Here is a 19,429-nt window from a genome sequence, read left to right on the forward strand (position 1 = left end):
TTGCATATACTTTCAGAATAACTTTAAAACTGCCCTTTTTTTGGGGGGGGTCCTCACTTTTGCAAGTCAGAATGAAATACCAAGAGACAAACTAGAATATATTAAAGCTCAAGTTAGTATTAAACCTCAACTAGATTGTTGATGTCCAATTTTAGGACACAAAGAGGCATTAGAGCTTGGCAGGACTTACTGTTCATCCTTGTAAAAGCCCATTACTTTATGGCAGTGGAACCTAACAAGCTCTTCACTAGTTTACAGAATGGTTTGGGACTCTGGCACTTCATAAACAGAAGAAACCACGTCCGGTCCTGAGTATTCCTCCAACCGGCACAAACACAGTGATTCCACCCAGGCCCCCAGTCAGAAGCAACAGGTCCCTTTTGGAAGGTTAAAAAGGACTTCAGTTCCACTCAGATAGAGCACAGGGGGCAGAAGTTTCCCCTGTGAGTTTCCTGCAGCCCTGGCTCTGCTGCCGCCGCCAGCCCTGGTCAGCACCCGCAGCGCGCCCCGAAAGCAGCCTGCACAGCTTGCAAGGGTGGGTACTACGCGGAGGTCAGGCTACCGCCCACATTGCGGGGCGTCCTGCCGAGACGAGGAAGCCGAGAAATCAGGAACAAATCGGACTGGAATTAAAAACCACCTCATGCAGGTTCCACGGGCCACCTCCCTCCATTAAACAGCAAGGCGATTTGTATCCCTTCCTGACCTGCTCTCCGAGGAGCGCAGGGAGAGGATATAGGGTCAGGGGAGGCAAGAGAAAGAGGAAACCACTTAGGAAAGGACATATAACTCCTTTAGTGTGGCGAGCGCGCGCGCGCGCGCACACACACACACACACACACACTAGTGCAAGCAACACTAAAAAAACCCCTTCCTGAAAAACTGGACATATGGATTTGGAATTGTAGCTGATATAATTCTTTACATCTTAATTTCTCCCCTTATTTATTGGCTCACTTCCTAAGAGGTTGTTTGCTCCTTTCCAGGTCCTGGGGAACTCTGATCATCCTAACCGAATACAAAGGAAAACAATCAAATGAAAAAACAAAAAACACCAAAAACTGCTGCGGGGAGAAAAGGCTTTGCTCCGGAACCAGCAGTGGACAGCAGGGTAAGTGGAAGGCGAAGCCGCAGCGGAGGAATTCAGTTTGTCCAGGACAAATGGGGGCGTGGCGCGCGGCTCGGTCCCGGGAACCTCCGCCAGCAAAACTTTTAAAGGTTCACGGAGGTGGCGGGGGTCGGGGGTGGGGGCGGAGCGGGGGAAGGATGTGGCGACTCCGGAGGGAGGGAACCAGGGCTCTCGGAGGGGTCAGGGCTGCGAAGGGCAGAGAGGCGTCGCAGAGGTTTGGGAACCCCCCTGATCCAGCGAGCGGCTGGCTGGGTAGAAGTCAGGCCCCCGGGGATCCGGGGATCCGGGCGGCCTGGCTGTCAGTCAGACGTCCCGGGAGCCGCCGCAGACCCGGCTGCGCTGCGAGGGGGCGAGGCCGCCGGCCGGGGTTGGCGGGGGAGGGTGGGCGGAGTGGGGAAGGGGCGTCGCCCCTGTCGCCCCCGCCCTCTCCGATGTCATTGGACGGCCGCCTCGGGGTCCGCGCCACCTTCTCGCCGTCGCACCCCGCCCGCCCCGCTGCGCTCGTTCTGGCCGTTGACGTCACCGCCAAGTTTGCTGCCCTCGGAGCCCCACGTGTGGCGGCAGCGCAGTGGCCACGGCTGCTGACAGGTCCCGCGGCGCCCCGGCTCGGCCACGCCGCGCCCAGGTGGGGTCCGAGAGCCGCCAGAGAGGCCGGGCGCGCACCAAGAGGGTCGGACGGCTCGGCGCGGGCCCTCTGGCTCCCGCTCGGGTAGAGGGACTCGGGGGACGTCGCCCCGGGGCCGAGAGCGCGCGCCCAGGCGGGCCGGGGACCGAGGAAGCGGCGGCTGGGAGGCACTGTCCCCGCCGCGGTCTGCAGCGCACGGAGCTCAGCGGCCCCGGAGCCGCACGTCCCCTCGCCGGGAGCGAGCGAGGGATGCACGCTCGCTGAGCTGGGACTCGCGCCGAGAGGCCGTTCCGGCCCGGGTCTGAGTCGCACGCCGTCGCCACCGCCGCCGACACCCCCATTCCGGCGACTCTCGGGGACCGGGGGCGCCGAGTGCGGCCCCGGGCTCAGGACTTGGGCGAGTCTCAGACGATGGTTTCTTAAGCACGGCACCACGTCCCCCTTCCCGCCCCCTCGAGCGGAGGCTGGGATCCCGCGCGGGTTTCCGGGGGCTGCGTCTCCCCGAGGAGCCTCGGCTGCCGCCGCCCGGGCAGCTCGAGCGGCCGCAGGAGCGCAGGGCGGTGCGGCCCCAGTCCAGCGCGCCGGCGCCCCCGGAGGATGCCACGGCACCTGGCGGAGTCCCGGCCTAGCATGGCCCGCGCGCTGCCCGACGTCGCCTCCGGCTAGGATGGCCCCTCCGGCCCCGGCCGGCGCCCACCCCACCTCGGCCGAGCCGCTGTCCCGCAGCATCTTCCGGAAGTTCTTGCTGATGCTCTGCTCCCTGCTCACGTCCCTCTACGTCTTCTACTGCCTGGCCGAGCGCTGCCAGACCCTGTCGGGCCCCGTCGTGGGGCGGTCGGGCGGTGGCGCGGAGGCGGGGGCCCCGGGTCGCGGCGTCCCGGCGGGAGGCCCGGGGGACCCGGCGGCGTGGCCCGCGGCCGCGCGAAGGAAGCGCCTCCTGCAAGTGCAGCCGTGGCCGAGGCGCCGGCCGCCCGCGCCGCTGGAAGGCGGCGAGGTGGCGGCCTGGGAAGAGGAGCCCCCCGGCCTGGCGGGGAGTCCCGGCGGCTCCGGGGCCGGGAGCAGCGTGGCCGAGACGCCTCCGGGGACCCTGGCCCTGCTGCTGGACGAAGGCAGCAAGCAGCTGCCGCAGGCCATCATCATCGGCGTGAAGAAGGGCGGCACGCGGGCGCTGCTCGAGTTCCTGCGCGTGCACCCCGACGTGCGCGCCGTGGGCGCCGAGCCCCACTTCTTCGACCGCAGCTACGACAAGGGCCTCGCCTGGTACCGGTGAGCTGGGGCCGGACAAGGCGGGCAGGCGGGGGCGGCCAGAGCCCGGGGTAGGGGCTCGAGGAGCCCGTGGTGACGCCCACCCAGTTCATCGCCCTCCCCGGTTTCATGCAGAGGGCAGAGGGTCATCGGTACTTGTCCTTAAGATGAGGGGTCTCCTTCCCCACCCTGCCTTCCCCCGGGAAAGGGGGAGCGGGTGGGAGGGAAATTTTGGCCTTGCAGATATTTTCTTGAGTTCTTGGAATTCCCTTTTCCCCAAATAGCCAATCTCATCATTTTCTCCTGCTTTGTGAAAGTTTCCCTGTGTGTAGCTAAAGAGAAAAAAAAAAGAAACATGTCTCTTCCAAGTTAGAAACCTGTTCGCCAGTTACTAGATATGTGACCTAGTGGATCCCTTTCTAATATAGACACTTAGTTAAAGTGTCAAGAACTAGACTCGAGGGGAGTCTAGTTTTGGGGAGATACATGTGAGAGCAGCGTGTTTTAAAGAAGGCTTCGTTGGCAATAACTTTTGTTTGGGGCTAGGAATGACTTTGTATAAAACGCTTTCTGTGTTTGAAGGGAAGAGTGCCTTTTGTCTCTGGACTGGCGGAAACCTTTCGAAAGATCTCCAAACAGTTCCCTTTAAAAACGAGGTAGACAAAATTTTTTGAAAGGAAGAAAAGTGGGGAAAAATAGAGATCCTGGTTACATTGTGAAAAACCCTCCTAATACAGCGTAGGAAGCAAGTCTGATTTAGGTCTTAATCTTAAACTTTCCAGTCTTCTCAAATTCAGACCACCTTTAATAATAGAATAAGCCAAACTCTAATAAATCTTAGTGTCACCTGGATTCTGTTTGCCATAAAATATTGGCCTTTTTTTCTTTCCTCTGAGTATATGGAAAAATAGGCCAGAATTTTCCTATTTTATAAAGTTTTATCTTGTTCATTAAATTTGCAGTCTCCTTGTTATCTTAACTGACATGATAGGACAAAAGTTACAGTACACCATTTAAATATATTTCAAAAGCCCACTCAATTAACCATTCATTCCCAAAAGAGAAATGGATGTGATTTGACAAGTTTATTTACTTGAGAGTCAAGCACAGGGAGCAAATTTACAGTAACCCAACTCATGAGAAAACGTTTGGTCCTGAAAGTCGAACTAGAACATTAAACATGTTTAAAACAGTAACTTTCCATTTGTTGGAGAGGAAAACAAACAACCTTCCCTTACTATATAGAATATATATCATTTAAAATCATCAGCCACTTAAAAAATCCCCTTGTGTTTCTGTCATTTATGTTGTATCCTCTGGGAAGTTCTTATAAAAATGACCTGTTGAATCTGGAAACAACAGGTCCTTCTTCTTAGCACAAAGGCAGCTCTGTTTTTTCCATCAAGGACACAAGAAAGAAGTGATTAAAGACCCCTAAAACTCTTATCTATAGCAGTTTGCATTGTATGTGGCCTGGTACAGGGCTATAAGTGAGCACATTTCAAGCCGACTGCCCAGAAACATCTCAGACAATGTTGGACTCTGAGGTGCTATTAAATATGGTGAAATATTTAGTACTAAAACCCTTTATTTTCGTTTTGTTATATAGCTTTTCTTTCCACAAAGTAGGACTGTTTCTTCCTATTCCAGAAATGAGTATTTTGGGGCACAGTATATCCACAGAGCTGGATCTTATTTTCCGTTGACCTTTCTGAGCTTGTGTAAGAGAAGGAAGGTTTCAAGGTAACTAGAAACACAAGTATTTAAAAAAAAAAAAAAAGGACAGGAAAAAAAGAAGAAAAAGTCATGAACTTTTAGGCTGCTGTCTCGTTTGGAAACTGGAGGCAGGCTATAAAGTAAATATCTCCTTGGATTGTTTACTTCGGTAGAGGAGTTTTATAAAGCAATTTATGGTGGTTACAAAAATAACTGCACAGTAGACTTCATGGTTTGATGAATTTAATTTTCTAAGTGTTGGAGCAGTGTCTTTGTTTTACCATTTGCAGTGGTCTTTTATTGAACGCATAAATTTAAGTTTAACTCAGTCACATGGAAAACTATTTAAAAAGTCCAACCTATGGGGCCTGGATTATGCGATTATTTAATGAAACTTTGCTGTAGTTCTCTTTCATCTCGGCTCTGAACTTGGAGTTAGATGTTTGTGAAAAAGTCTGAAGACTGACCTATGACAAAAAACCACACAGAAACGCCATTTAACTATTAGGCACGTGTTAGCTGTTTGCGTTTAGCCAGTATTTTAGGTAAAGGGATTCGGTAAGACCTTCTTGAGTCAGCCCCCAAATTGTAATATAGGGTTTATAACACACACACACACACACACACACACACACACACACACACACACACACAGAGAGAGAAAGAAAACCCTAGTATTTGAACCCTAAAGTGAATTATGGAAGAGAAAAAAATGTGTACAATATTTTTTACATGCTCATTGACATGGGAGAATCATAATGTCTAGCCTTGTTTTTTCGCCCAGTGGCGTCTCTCAATTTGCCGTAATAGTTTGTTGTGGCAGCGCCCCCTACCGTCCTGACAGCGGGACAAATCTGTTGCTGCTGCGAAGTTGGAAGAAAATCTCTTGGAAATTGAGTTTGAGAGTTAAAAACCTCTGTTGTTAGGATGTGTCAATAAATTTCTCTCTCCGGGAAAAAATTTAAAGTACTTTATCAACTACATCGCAAGAACAGTGTAATCAATGGTTTCTTCGTTTGGACAAATGTGTAGTAAAGGCCAAGAAAACGAAATTATTTAAAATCTCTGAAAAGGAAATTATTCTTATTGATTTAAGAATGTCCAGGGCTTCCCTGGTGGCACAGTGGTTGAGAGTCCGCCTGCCGACGCGGGGGACGCGGGTTCGTGCCCCGATCCGGGAGGATCCCGTGAGCCGTGGCCGCTGCGCCTGCACGCCCGGAGCCTGCGCTCCGTAACGGGAGAGGCCACAACAGTGAGAGGCCCGTGTACCGTGCAAAAAAAAAAAAAAAAAGTCCTAATATTACTCTAAAATAAATGAAAGAAAGGAACATTTTAATATGCCAGGAATTTGTTGATGATAATTTAGGACGCTTCAGCGGACTTTTCTGGATATGAAACTCCACTCTGCTGGGGTTTAAAAAACATTCCACATTACTTAATTTAGCTGACATGATATCAGGACAACAAATGTCTGTGGCTTGCGTGTCACAGGAAAGCAATGCTTCACCGTGAGCGGTCTCCATTTCCATCGGATGCATGGTGGGTTCCTCAAGAAAAGGGGGGAATTGTTTCATTACCTTCAGAACTTTGAGATCTTTTCTGGAAGTTAAGACCAAATGCCTCTGCTGTGGTTCAAGAGCAGGTGAACCTGGCATTGTAAAAGAAGCCCCCTCCCCTACTCTGCCTGTATATCTGCGCCAACTAGAGGCCATGGTTATTTTTCTCCTGAGACAGAAGATAACTATTTATAAAGTATTTAAAGATACGTCTGTGCTTATATACACTGTGTACATATATGTATATTTATACATGTATATGAATATAAATATTTGGGTTCTGTAACACTTCAGTCTTTTATTTGGGGACAAGATAGTAAGTGTTCATCATCTAACCTCTTGTGCTAGCATGTCTCTTTCCTATATTTTGACTCATTTCCTTTAGTGAGACTGGATGATTTCCCCAGAGAAGAATGTCGCTAAACTTATTTTACTCTGTAGCATCCAGAAAGATCAAAGATTACTCAGCTTGGAAGCTTAGGAGTTGGTCCTTTCCATGGCTTCATCAGAACGTGATGTTTTCTGGCCCTTCCTGGTCACTGCCTCGCGTGTCAAGTCCGTGGGAGAGGCAGGCTGAGCCGAGGCACCGCGGCCCCTCTCGCGGCGATCGGCATCTCGGAGCAGCTGGGAACAGCTGCAGAGTACCTCCGTGCTACTTCCCGCCCTCCTGAGCCACCAGCCCTTCTACGTGAATGGTTGGAAGTGAAATTCGAGCCGAGGGAGTCTGGCCACCCAAGCAAGGTCTTGGGGGCTGACATCCAAAGGGGCTCTGCGTCCTCAGAGGGATGCGAAGGGCCTTGGAAGGGATAAGAGGTGGGGGGGGGCGGGAATCGGGGAGAAGCAGCTTTGGGCCCTGAGTCTAGGGTACATGTCTGTGGCGGGGGAAGGGGAAGGCCCAATTTCTTTCATGCCTTTGCTCCCTGGAGCCCTCAGTGACTGGACACTCTCCATCAACTGAGAGGTTGCGAAGAACCCCTTTGAGAAGCCACATGCTGCCATTTTGTTTGCCCTGGGTTCATCTCCCCAGTAGACCAACCCAGCAAGACAAGTCCAACAGTCTCGTTTCTGTGGGGGGGGGGGGGGCCGTGAGGTTCATGCGTGAACCCATACACACGTGTGCAAGAGCAGGTACCCAGTAGGGGGGGAAAGTGATAGAACTGATGACAGAAAAGTTATTGAGGGGCTGGGGAACTTCGGAGCAGCATCAGACGCCCAGGTGGAGCAACGTCTACGATTATTGAGTCCAGGTATTAAAAGCAACAATAGCAAAACCGTGTTTGGTATAGCCTGGAATTGGAATACCTTATGTGAGTGATTATCCCCTTGTAGTGATGAGATTTATCATGTGCTGACGTAGTGTATGTGAAATGCATAGCCAAATAGCGAAAATCCTCCACAATATTGTAATCTTCTGCCTTCCTCTTAAAAAAAAATCCAGAAACGCTCTGGCCAAAATATTTGTCTCATGGAAATGTCTGTTGATTGGCCCAGAAAGAGTACGTGCCAAATCTGTATTCTGGAGGGGTCATGAGAACAAAATAAGCCAGTGCGATTAATGGCAACAGGGGCTGACCTTACACAGACCAGATGCTCACATCATAGTAGGAGAGTGTCACAGAGCAAACAGACTGACTTGGTATAAACAGCAAAGGCCTGCTGTCTCCACGGGATGCATTTGACCGACTGCACATCACCATTACCATCAGCCACATTGCTGGGCTGGGTTGGGAACTTGATAGACGTAGTGATTTCCCTTAGGGGCACGTCTTCCTCCCCCAAGGAACAGGAACCGGGCTGATAAAGAGCATCCCTTCTCCGTGTGCTTCCCAGTGATATTAGACTCGAAGCTTTTAGAAAGTTTGTTTTTCCTTAAGTGATGAGTCATAATTGTAGAAATGAGGTTTCTTATTAAAACATATGCCTTTGATGTGTAATCAGAGGAAATTGCACCTAAGTAATATTTCAGCTCCCTAGTCTTTGCATTTTTAAGAATGTCTTAAAAATGTTCGGAAGCACTTAAAAATCTTTGCTCATTTGATACAGTTTAAAAAATCTTGATATAGTTAATAAATAAACTCACGTGAAATAAACTTATGTGGAAGCAGAACGTAGAAACTGAGGAAATGCTGAGTTCAGAGAATTGAAACATCTTCCCAACTGCTTGCCTCCAGTGATGCAACTGCTGATTTTATATATCACTCATGTGGTCCTGACTGTTCCGCCTCTAACATTTACATTTATTCTGTGATTCCTTGAAAGCTGGATTCCAGAAGTTCAGATTTGCTCAGTTTCAGAAGCTGTCAGATGGCAGTAAATGTGAAAAAGAAAAGGGGAACTGCTCAGTAAGAAGGAAGTTTAGTACTTGCCGTTAGTTTAGTGCTTGTGATATTCTCACAAAGGTTAAAAAAAAAAAAAATCCTCTTCCTGGTCTCTTTTGAGAGAAGCCCACTTTGAGTGTGACCTTTAGCACCACCTAGTGGGAGGGAGAGTCAGCAAGGAACTCAAAGGGTGGACTTTGAAAACCTCATCATGATCAGAGTATATATTTGGTCTCACTTAAAAACTCATCCTGGGTAGCACTTACAGCCACTCTGCCTGAGCCGGCTCTTTCAGGCAGGGAGGTTATCCTTTGGAGAGAAATAGAAAAGACCTGCCTTGACAATAAACCTGAAAAAGAAGAGAGAAGCGATTAGGAGGTTTATATTAGAAATGTGCGTGCCTGAAAGGAATGCCATATGCCCAGATTAGTTTTGTTAGTGTGTTTTGCCTCTGTTTCTGAAAGCCAGCTTCACATGAAAATACTCCCAGATGATTTTGTTTCGACAGCAGTAATGCAGTCTTATTTCTATCCCTGTGTTGTACAGGCTCTGGAGGAGGGGCCCAGGGTTCTTAACAGGCAGCACCCAGAAACCCGTTTAACCCTTAACGCACCTGAGATACGCTTTGGGAAGATCCACCATGCGGGACAGTTTTATAGGAAGGTGTTTTCGGAGTTCCAGCGGGAGACTGTTTCCTGTGACTTTGGTCCAGGGCCTGGTGAGGGGAGGGTGAGCAGGTACGCACTACTATGTATAGACTAGATCACCAGCAAGGACCTACTGTAGAGCACAGGGAGCTCTACTCAATATTCTGTAATAACCTATAAGGGAGAAGAATCTGCAAAGATTAGATAGATATGTATTTACATCTGAATCACTGTGCTGTACACCTGAAACTAATACACCATTGTAAATCCGCGATAATTCAATTAAACATAGAAGTAAGGAAGGGGGAAAGGGGAACATGGGAACGCTACGGTCGAGGAACCTGGCGGGCCCCACTGAACCAAGTGCTGAGGATGCCGTTCCGTAGTTGTCGTGTTGAGATCTTGTATCCCCTGGTGTAAGGCAGGGAGGAGGGCTTCACCTGTGCGGTTTTCTTCCCCCAAATCCTTGACCCCCGTCTAATAATCATGAGAAAACGTTAGACCAGCATGAGTGGACGGTACAGCCGCAGAGTGAGTACCTGACCAGCATTCTTCACAAGTGGCGAGATCATGAATAACAAAATAAGACCGATGAACTGTCACCCTGGGAGGGGAAAAAAGACTAACTGCTGATGCATAAGTCCAGTCTGGTACCGTCGACTGGATCCTGGAGTAGAACAAGGGCATTGCTGGAAAACTGAGGAAATGTGACCGATGTGTGTGGTGTAGTTCACGGTGTCATACCAAGGTTGATTTCTTGGTTTTGATCCTTTACCAGGCAGGGTTATGGAAGACGACAGCCTCAGGGGAAACTGTCTGGCTGAAGGGGTCTCTGAGATTTTTCTGTACTGCTTTTTTTTTTTTTTTTACAGTTTTGTTGTCTAGAATGATTCCAAAACCACAGGGAAAAGAACACCATTAACAGAGAAGGCAGAGGGTGTGAGGGGTCATCCCGCAACACCCCACCAAGCCAGGCCTTTGCTCCTCTCCTCCCCGGGGCCCCCAGCACCAGCCTGCTAGCTCCCTCCACGCCAGCACCTGTTGCTGCAGGCACGCAGATCTCTCCCGCAGCTTATTTCCTAATAAACTTGGCTCAGGGCTCCCCGCCTACTCTCTTGTCTCTGAAACACGGACAGGGACTGTTTTGTCTTTTTTTCTCTTCTTCACGGTTGGCAAGTGTCAAGTCAAGAAGGTATAAAAAGTCACCCAGCCCTGACTGAATCCCTCTCCGCCTAGAGAGCAAAAACTTTGATGTCGGTGGCAAGTTTTTGGGAGCACAAAGAACTGAAGTAGGGGTCAGAGGAAAGTCTGATGTGGGCATCTGGCTTTTTTTTGCCTCCAGTGTCGGAGGGGCAGTTGTCGGGGCTGGGGAAGCTGGTGACGCGGTGACGAGATGGGGCCGTGCCTGGGGACACTCCTTACAGCTAAGATGACAGCACAGTCTGGCTTTTCGGGGTCAGCTTAAATGTTCTATCTGCTTACTTGCCCTTGTGCTTTAACCTTTGGTTTAGACCCTGGCTTATGGGATCTGCCACGGGAGCAATCACGGGGTTGAAGGAGAGGGTGGGAGGGAGAAAGTCCAACCTCCAGAGCACTGGAGGCCAGGACCTGGGCATCCTGGTGGGTCTTCCTACTGGAGCAGCTAAGCCAGGGATGCCAGCATTATCAGACTCCAAGTTCCTTTCCAGGTAGCATGGGGGCATTTTCTGCTTCTGTTGTGCATCAGAGGCTCACGTTTAATAGAGTAACGTCAATCTGCCTCAAAACATTTCCTTTGATATTTTTAACAACTGTCAAAATTAAAATCACATTTTTACTTAAGCAAAACAAAACAACACCTGGTACATCTTGAGACTCAGAGAAGATAACAGTATTTCCTCTTAATCGTTGGCTCACTCACCTTGGTTGCATCTGTCTTAGGAACCTGTATTGTGCAAAGGACAGGCTACTAAATGCTTATGTAGATAAAAATAATTTCTGTGATTTAATGCCATCCTGGGCTTGTTGTTTGACATTTTTTCCATCTTAGTTGGTATAATGCTTTCCTTCATGCATGTTGAAACTTTTTAAAAATAGCAAAATATTTGAACCTTGCCAAGTACATTTGACGAAATCTGTCATTTTAGTTTCTATTTCATTTATTTTCACTCTGATTTTTGTTATTGCTTTCCTTCTTCTAACTGTGGGCTTAGATTGCTCTTCTTTTTCTGGTTCCTTAAGGGGTAAAGTTAGGTTGCTTATTTGAGATTTTCTTTTTCCTTAATGTAGGCATTTGTCACTATGAAACTCCCTCTTCAAACTGCTTTTGCTGCATCCCATAAGTTTTGGTGTGTTCGGATTCCATTTTCATTTGTCTCAAGATATTTTTTGATTTACTTTTTGATTTCTTCTTTGGCTCATTGGTTTTAAGTAGGATGTTGTTCAACATTCACATATTTGCAAATTTTCCAGTTTTCTGCTTGTTACTGATTTCTAGCTTCATAACATTGTGTTCAGAAAAGATACTTGATATGATTTCAGTCTTCTTAAATGTGTTAAGACTAGGTTTGTGGCCAAGCATACGATCCACCCTGGAGAACGTTCTGTGTGCATCCTGCTGCTGTTGTATGGAATGTTCTGTATATGTCTGTTAGGTCTATCCAGTCTAACATATAGTTCAAATCCAATGTTTCCTTACTGATTTTCTGTCTGAATGATCTCTCTATCATTGTAGATGTATGGTTATAATAGCTGCATTTGTTGAGCCCACACTGGATGTTGCTAGATTTTACTGCATAACCTGCTGCATGTAGTCTGGATATTTTATTAATATGACTAATATCATTAGGTAGGTCCTATTATTTACTACCTTTTATAGTTCAAGAAACTGAGGCTCAAAAAGATGAAGTAACTTTCCCAGGGTCATATAGTCAAGTAAATAATAGAACTAGTGCTGAACCCAAGTCCACCCACCTTATGCCAATGCTTCACTGCTGGGAAGCATCATGTTCTCAGATGGAATTGCCCATGTGTGGTTCCTGCCTAGATACCCAGCCATCAGTGGCTCAAAGATGGTAGGGATTGAAAGCCTGTCCCATGTGATAGAAGGACTTGGACATGTTTGATTCTGGGCCTTAGACCTTAAGTTAAAAACTAGGCAGCATAGAGTTGACAAAGCAAATTTTTGAGTCTTTGAATATCCTTGTGAGTCTATTGGCCTATCTGGAATAACTAAAACCACCTCTACTTTTTGTGTAATTCTTTTTCTTTTTTTTAAGAAATAATATAGTCTGATCACAGAGCTCATCTTATTGATCATATCAGAAATCCTGAGCCATTCAATTGATTTTTCACCCACCCATTGAAAAATAAACACCATGAAAAAAACCTCTTTGTTTAGTGGTCCACATGAGCAAGTTTCCTCCTTCTAAATGGCTGCATGGAGAAGCCAAAATATTGTCAGAGATATATGAGAAGGTGGCCGGCTGCTCCTGCAAGTGGGGCAAGGTGAGTTGGTGGTTGTACCCATTCCCTGGTGTCTTCAGCTTTGTAGGAAACCCCCAACCAGCCATGGCTGAGTCACGCCAAAGTCCATGGCTGAGTCACTGCCAAAGTCCATGGCTGAGTCACGCCAAAGTCCATCTTTCTCACTCTTTTCTGTATTTGCCGTTTATTTTTTAGCTTTTTATTTTATATTGGAGTATAGCCAATTAACACTGTTGTGATAGTTTCAGGTACACAGCAAAGTGACTCAGCCATCCATATGCATGTACTTGCACTTGCTGAGTGATGCTTTTTATTCTTTAGAAATCAGGCCGTAGCCCAATTCTTACCCCCAAGCATTCTTCTATCTTCATTATTATTGTTATTAATAATTTTAATCTAATTATCCTGCCAGCTGGTCATTAATAGTGCCAAGCTCTTTACCGTAGTGGTTGGATCATTGCCAACTAAGGCATGGCTGTTGATTTGAACGTTTCTGGCTCTAACCAGACAGAATCATAAACCATAAAGGAAGTTGGAATTAGAAAGTATCTCAGAGATTGTCTTCAGCCTATGAGAAAACAGGGTGCCTTGCCCAAGGTTAAGCTAAAAGACAAGAGCTTAGAGCTGCCATTTTTCAGGGTAAAATTCTGGAGACTACAATTGGCAAACCATTGCATGCTCTGAATTACATAGATGTCATTTTGGAGGATTTGTATCAATGGCAAAATATTCCAGAGAATGGAACGATTGATAACATTATTCTTTCTCCTCCCAGAGCTGGTGAATTAAAGCACTGAATTGAATTTAGTCAGTGATCAGTTCATCTTTACGTTTGTGGTTTTCATCTCAGATGTTTTCCCAGTGTTTTGATGCTTATGGGGTTTGGAACCCAGCTATTAGCGCGACTGGCCTGTGGGTCCTTGTAAGCAATTTGTGTTTTACGGTGGTTACCTGCTTGTAAACGATTAGTGGGAGAGATCCAACTACAGACAGAGAAAAAGTTTGCTTTTTCTCTCTTGAGTGTTCAGAGTAGGAAGTAATCTGTCAAATTATGGGAATAAAATTCCTTTTCCCTTTTGCAGAGTTCTTACTTGGATTCGAGCTCTCCTTTCAATAGGAAATACCCAAGTTGCCAGGCTGCTTTGAATGACAAATTCAAAAGTGATGTGTTTGTTACAGTCGGTCGTACATCTTTGCAGATTCTCCTTAAGCTCAGGTATTTCAAAAGGGAACTGAATTAAGCCGCAAGGAAAGTTACATTCCCAGAGCTAACTGCGCCCCTGGTCACCTTTCTTAACTGAAGCCATGTTTGCTTGCAATCGATGTTTTGAAATGTTCTGGCGGTAAGAAAAGGCTGCAGTGATGAAGTGATCTCGTTTTACAAACAAAGCTTTTGAGTAAACAAAAACTGGCATCTGGGTTTTTTCTTAATTTTCGGGTGGACTTTAATTATTGTAGTTTCTTTCATCAAATGTTGTGGGTTTTTCTTAAAGAAATAGAGGCGGCTTGTTTTTCTTTCTAATGAGGCCTTTCTCTTTCTTCTTGGTGTAGGAGGACTTGAGATTACAATAGTATCTGTTAAAAAGGCTTTCCCCAAAGCCAGAGGGTCTACTAGAATGCCCTGCTAGGGTTTAATGATGGGAAGAAAACACTTTGGATCTGTTTTATATTTATATGGGGGGGAGTTCATGGGGAGCTAATTCTTGGGATGAAAATTCTTGGGATTTTCAGGTGCATTTGCCCTGCGGCAGAGGGTGGCAAGTTGGAAGCAGACATTGGAGAAACCACTTCTCAGCTCCAGCTGACAGTTACCGGGAAAGAAAGTAGACTCCTGATTGCCTTGCCCTCTCTGATTTTTCTGAAGAATCTTGGGATACTGAGTGTTTAGAAAACATATTGAGAAATAATTAACATATTAAAAACCAAAACTAACACAAACCAAAATTCTGCATAGAGGGAGTAAATCAATTTCATCTGGAGGAGAGGGGCTGCTAGTTTATAACCTTTGGCTTATGGTGAAGATCAGAGTTAGTAACAAAAAGCTGGTGTATATTAGGAGTTTTTCAAACTGTGAATCCCAAGACATTAGTGTATAATAAAACCAATTATTACTTTTTTAATGGAAGGGGCTATAACAGGATAAGATAAGAGAGTGAATCCCAGGTAGTAAGCTGGGCAAATATTATCTGGACAGGCTTGGTTCAGGTATGTACATACATAAATAGATCAGTGTGTGCTGAAAGATTGGATGTAAACGTAATTGTTATTAGTGGATTTCAATAGAAAAAAGTTTGAAAAGCACTGGCCAGTGCGAGCAGAAGTCCTGGGTGAAGAGACGAAAGTGAACGTGCTTCAGGGTCCTTCGAGAAACTAACCTTGGTCTTTTTCAACTTTGTATCTCTGGGCCCTGGAACTGTACCTGTCACAGAAGAGATTCACTCTGTTTAATAACAAAAATGATGCCTTAGGCCATGGCTCAGTGATTTTTTTCTGGAAAGGGCCAGTACTAAGTGTTTTAGGTTTCGTGGGTCATATGGTCTCCGTCACAGCTATTCAACTCTACTTTTTAGCAGGAAAGCAGCCTTAGACAATATGTAAATGAATGGGCGTGGCTATGTTCCAATCAAACTTTATTGACCAAAACAGTCCTTTGGCTCACTGGCCTGGTTTGCAGATTTCTAGGATAGGCTAAAAGCTTCAAATATGTCCCTGGACCTTCCCTCACTTCACTTAGCATGTGAGTATCCACCACGAACATTCATGGGAGGTGCTGACGGTGTAGCTGAGGGACCCCCTATGCGAGGTGCTGCTCAGAAATAACAGCTCCTCGAGGCTGGATGAGGCTAGAAGTGTCCATCCCAGGCGGTGACCAGTGGGAACTCTTTGAAATACGCAGACTTGTTCAGCATGGTGGCATTCCATGTAAAGGTGATTCATATGCTCAATGACAAATGTTCTGCTTTGGAAGAGATACCATATAAACACAAATCGACAGTCTTTGGTCATTTTTTTAAAAAAGATTAATAATGCATTTTGCTGTTTCCTTGACTTTGTGTTGAGTACCCGTTTAATTTACATAGATCTTCCCCTGCTTCTCCATTCTTCCGTCTGTCTTTTGGATGCCTGGGCATCTGTGATGGGGTCACCTGACCTCTGTCTTGAGAAGCAGTCCCACCCAGCGGTTTCAGTCAACAGTCTGAGTTTGCAGGTGAAGAGTGAGGCATCACGTTGGGATCAAAGTGTCAGAAAAGGTTTTTGAGACCATTTAGTAACATGTTGAGGGAGTTTGGACTTTATTCCAGACCAGCGTTATCCAACAGAAACGTAACAGGAACCGCGTATGTCCTTTGAAATGTTCTGGTAGCTTCTTTAAAAAAGTAGGAATGAAGAGGCGATGTTCATTCTAATAATATTTTGATTGAAGCCAAGTTGTCTGAAATATTATAATATCAACAATAAAACATTATCAAGACATTTTGCATTTTCCATACAAAATCTTCCAAATCTCATATGCATTTCATTTTATTTTGTTTTTTAACACTTTGTTTTGTTTTATTTTTTGGCCATGCCACAACAGCATGTGGGATCTTAGTTCCCTGACCAGGGTTCGAACCTGTGCCCCCTGCCTTGGAAGCATGGAGTCTTAATCACTGGACCGCCAGGGAAGTCCCTCATACGCATTTTACGCTTGCGGCATTTCTCAATTCCGACTACCCACATTTCGAGTATTCAGTAGCTCCCTGAGACCAGTGGCTACCATATTGGGTAGTTAGGGCTCTTGAGGCAGGGCCAGGGGAGGGGTTTTGAAGGCTTTCCATAGAGAGCTGATTCCGTAGACGTCCTCTGGTTCTGCCCAGGACACCCAATCCGAGGTGGCAGGGGAAGGGCGGAGGGTGCACACCCAGCCCCTGGTTGTTGAGTCTCAAGGACAGAGATGGAGGCTTGCACTAGGACAGGGCCATGGCCGTGGAAAGTGGTGGGAAGGAGATTTGCTGGGCGTTTCGGTGGAGGGACTCCTAGAACTTGGTGTGGGGTGCTAACAAGGAGGAAAGGGGGGGAAACTGGAGAATATTGGAAGAGTTCTCGCTCAGGGACATTCATGATTCCCTGTGACTGCCGTAGGGAGCGACACAGAAGGAGCTAACAGGCACCAAGGGGAGCAGACAACTTTGTTTTAGGCACATGAAGTGGGTGGAGCCCCAAGGTGGGCTGGAGCGCACAAGTGAGGTCAGGCTTGGGGCCGCCGTAGGCCTGATGACTGAGGCCGCGCCAGCCGTCGCTGTAGCCGAGGTAGGAAACAGTGGGGCAGGAACACGAGGGCAGGGAGGGAAGAGCAGGAGCAGGAAGACAGACATGGCTGTGTTCTTGCCCCAGAGAAGGGCCGTTTCCGCAGTTGATGCCGTGCACGCGCAAGGGTTTGGAGGGAAGCGTGCTGATGCCTGGGATTTGCCGTGAAGCGCGTCCAGAGGGACGCGGTGAACCGATGGACGGCGGAGGCGCGTGTAGATGCGCGAGAATCGAAGGGCAGGAAATCCCTGCTTAGAGTCTAGCTGCGGGGTAGATGGGTGTTTGGTTGTACGATTCTTACCAATCTTTGCTACGTTTAAAATTTTCGTGAGAAAATGTTGGCGGTAGCAGGGAGGAGATGTTTTCAAGGTCAGTGGTATGAAATGCTACAGAAGGCGTGAATAGAGGTCCGAGACCAAAGAATGTTTGTCTCGTCAACTAGGAAGTTATTGGTGACCCTGAGACCAGCTGGGCTATGGCGTGTGACAAAAGCCAGCAGGCAGTGAGTTGATGGGTAAGAGAAGATTACTCAGAAGAGGCAGAGAGTGTGATGAGCTCCATCCACGTGTCAGCCTGATCTTGGTGGTCTCCCTCTTTTTCCTGGATTGAGTTGGCCAGTGGGGTCCTCCTGCTTTTGCTTTATGACCATTATGGCTGGCCATCCATGTCAATAAAACTTCCCTATACAGCAGGAGGTTTTTACAATGTGTTTAGTATGTTTCTGTCCTGGTTACTGCATTTGTGTGTCCTGTTTTCTGCATGGATGCTGTTACTTAGGCCTGGTGGCTTGATCAGCAGTTTCTTTATCACAAGGTTTTAGGAAGCCTTTTTTTTTTTTTTTTTTAATTGCAGCCTGTGCTCTTTGGATGGATGCCTAAGACTTCCTGCGTTAGTTATGGAACACAAGTAGCATCTGATAGACCTGTTCAAGTTTCTTGAACATTCTGGTAAAAGTGTAGTGGCTAATTTTCAAGGCAGTGCTGTACCAGCCTATTCTAAACTCCATTGCAAGGCTGGGCAGCAAGAGAAACTTGCTTTAAGAATCTCCATCTTTTTGAAAACTCACTTGAAAATTCCCTGAAAGAATGAAGACTTCTGAATACTTTGTGTTTCCTCTCGCCAACACTGAAGTTTAAAGTTTTAGCCATGGAGATTCTTTCACTGGTGACATCTTTTGTTTTTAAAGACTTATTTTTATTTATTTGTTCATTTATTGAGGCCGCACCAGGTCTTAGTTGAGGCACAAGAGCTCTCAGTTGTGGCATGTGTGCGGGATCTAGTTCGTTCCCCGACCAGGGATCAAACCTGGGCCCCTGCATTGGGAGTGCGGAGTCCCACCCACTGGACCACCAGGGAAGTCCCCATTGGTGACATCTTATTTCTTCTCTAGGAATACCAAATAGAAGACATTCTTTGTAATGCTTCTAATATTTTCCTTTCTTTTCCCCGGAAATTTTGCTGCTGATGAGAAAGCATTTTTTTTAAAAAAAAAAAAGGAAAAAAGAAAAACCTGAGAAAACCAAACCAAATTATTCCTACTGTCTGACTCACAGATCTATTGCTTACGGGGAAAAAAAAATTGTTTTTGTAGTGTTTGTTTCTCATTTAAGTCAATGGCAGTCATTTCTCTCTGATTCATAGAGGCTCTTAGGGAAAGGACGTGAAGGACATTTCAAGTTGAAAATTGCTTAAAATAAGGGGGCTCGCGTATCTAAAGTTCAGAAACTATTTTCAGGGCATCTCTCTAGGTTTAGTCTTGGAGTATTGCAAATAATTCATCTATTTCACCATGATGGTCCTTTCTAGTCCACTCAGAAATTGAGGGTGGACCTTTAGACAGCGTGGTGAGAGGTCAGCGTGGTGGTGAGATCTGGAAAGGGTGAGGGAGGAGGGAAGGGGGATGAGGCGTCCAGAGAACCGAGGAACCTCAAAAGCTCGAGGGCTTAAGTGTAAACAATTGACTGCATGAAATCTTCACTCATCTAATATCCCGATTAAAATGGAGCAGGCCACCATGTCGTCCTTTGCATTTGTGTGACAGAACTGGAGAACTTTTCATTGCGTGGCCGGAGGGCTACATAATTGCAGCAGTAGAGAAAGTAGAAAACTAGAAGGGGAAAAGAAAGAGAAACACTGCTGAGCTAATGCTTCTGACGCCACCAATAAAGGGGCCCAGAGACCCACGAGGAGGGGCGTGGAGTGGGAAAGCGGGTCCAGATCTGGCTCGGATCTGGCACCCTTGATGTATTCGGTAGATACCTCTGGGGACTTTTGTGAGTCCTGAAATTCTCAGATGTGGAAATGTTCGCACCTGCCCCTCCTTGTGTGTCTCCTCGTCCACCAGCCTTTCTGTGGCCATCAGTTTCCAGCAAAGGTCCTCATTATTCTGTCCACTTGATCTTCCTCGAAAAGAAGCATCTCCCCACATTCGTGGAGACTGA

General features: G+C 46.9%; 1 protein-coding gene and 1 long non-coding RNA gene across 2 annotated transcripts in view; both read left to right on the top strand.

Moving 5' to 3' along the window:
- LOC131746817 (uncharacterized) overlaps positions 1-19,429 on the top strand; it is a 420,909-nt gene that overhangs the window by 310,178 nt on the left and 91,302 nt on the right. The window contains exon 4 of the long non-coding RNA XR_010838306.1: positions 987-1,111. This is a non-coding gene — a long non-coding RNA (uncharacterized lncRNA). The remainder of the gene's footprint in view (positions 1-986; positions 1,112-19,429) is intronic.
- The window catches only part of HS3ST3A1 (heparan sulfate-glucosamine 3-sulfotransferase 3A1), a 90,232-nt gene continuing 73,190 nt past the window's right edge, over positions 2,388-19,429 (top strand). Inside the window, exon 1 of the mRNA XM_059048524.2 lies at positions 2,388-3,020. Coding sequence (XP_058904507.1) covers positions 2,422-3,020 — 599 coding nt within the window. The 5' untranslated portion in view covers positions 2,388-2,421. The remainder of the gene's footprint in view (positions 3,021-19,429) is intronic.

The sequence above is a fragment of the Kogia breviceps genome, chromosome 19 (genome assembly GCF_026419965.1).
Source record: "Kogia breviceps isolate mKogBre1 chromosome 19, mKogBre1 haplotype 1, whole genome shotgun sequence".
Lineage (NCBI taxonomy): Eukaryota > Metazoa > Chordata > Mammalia > Artiodactyla > Physeteridae > Kogia > Kogia breviceps.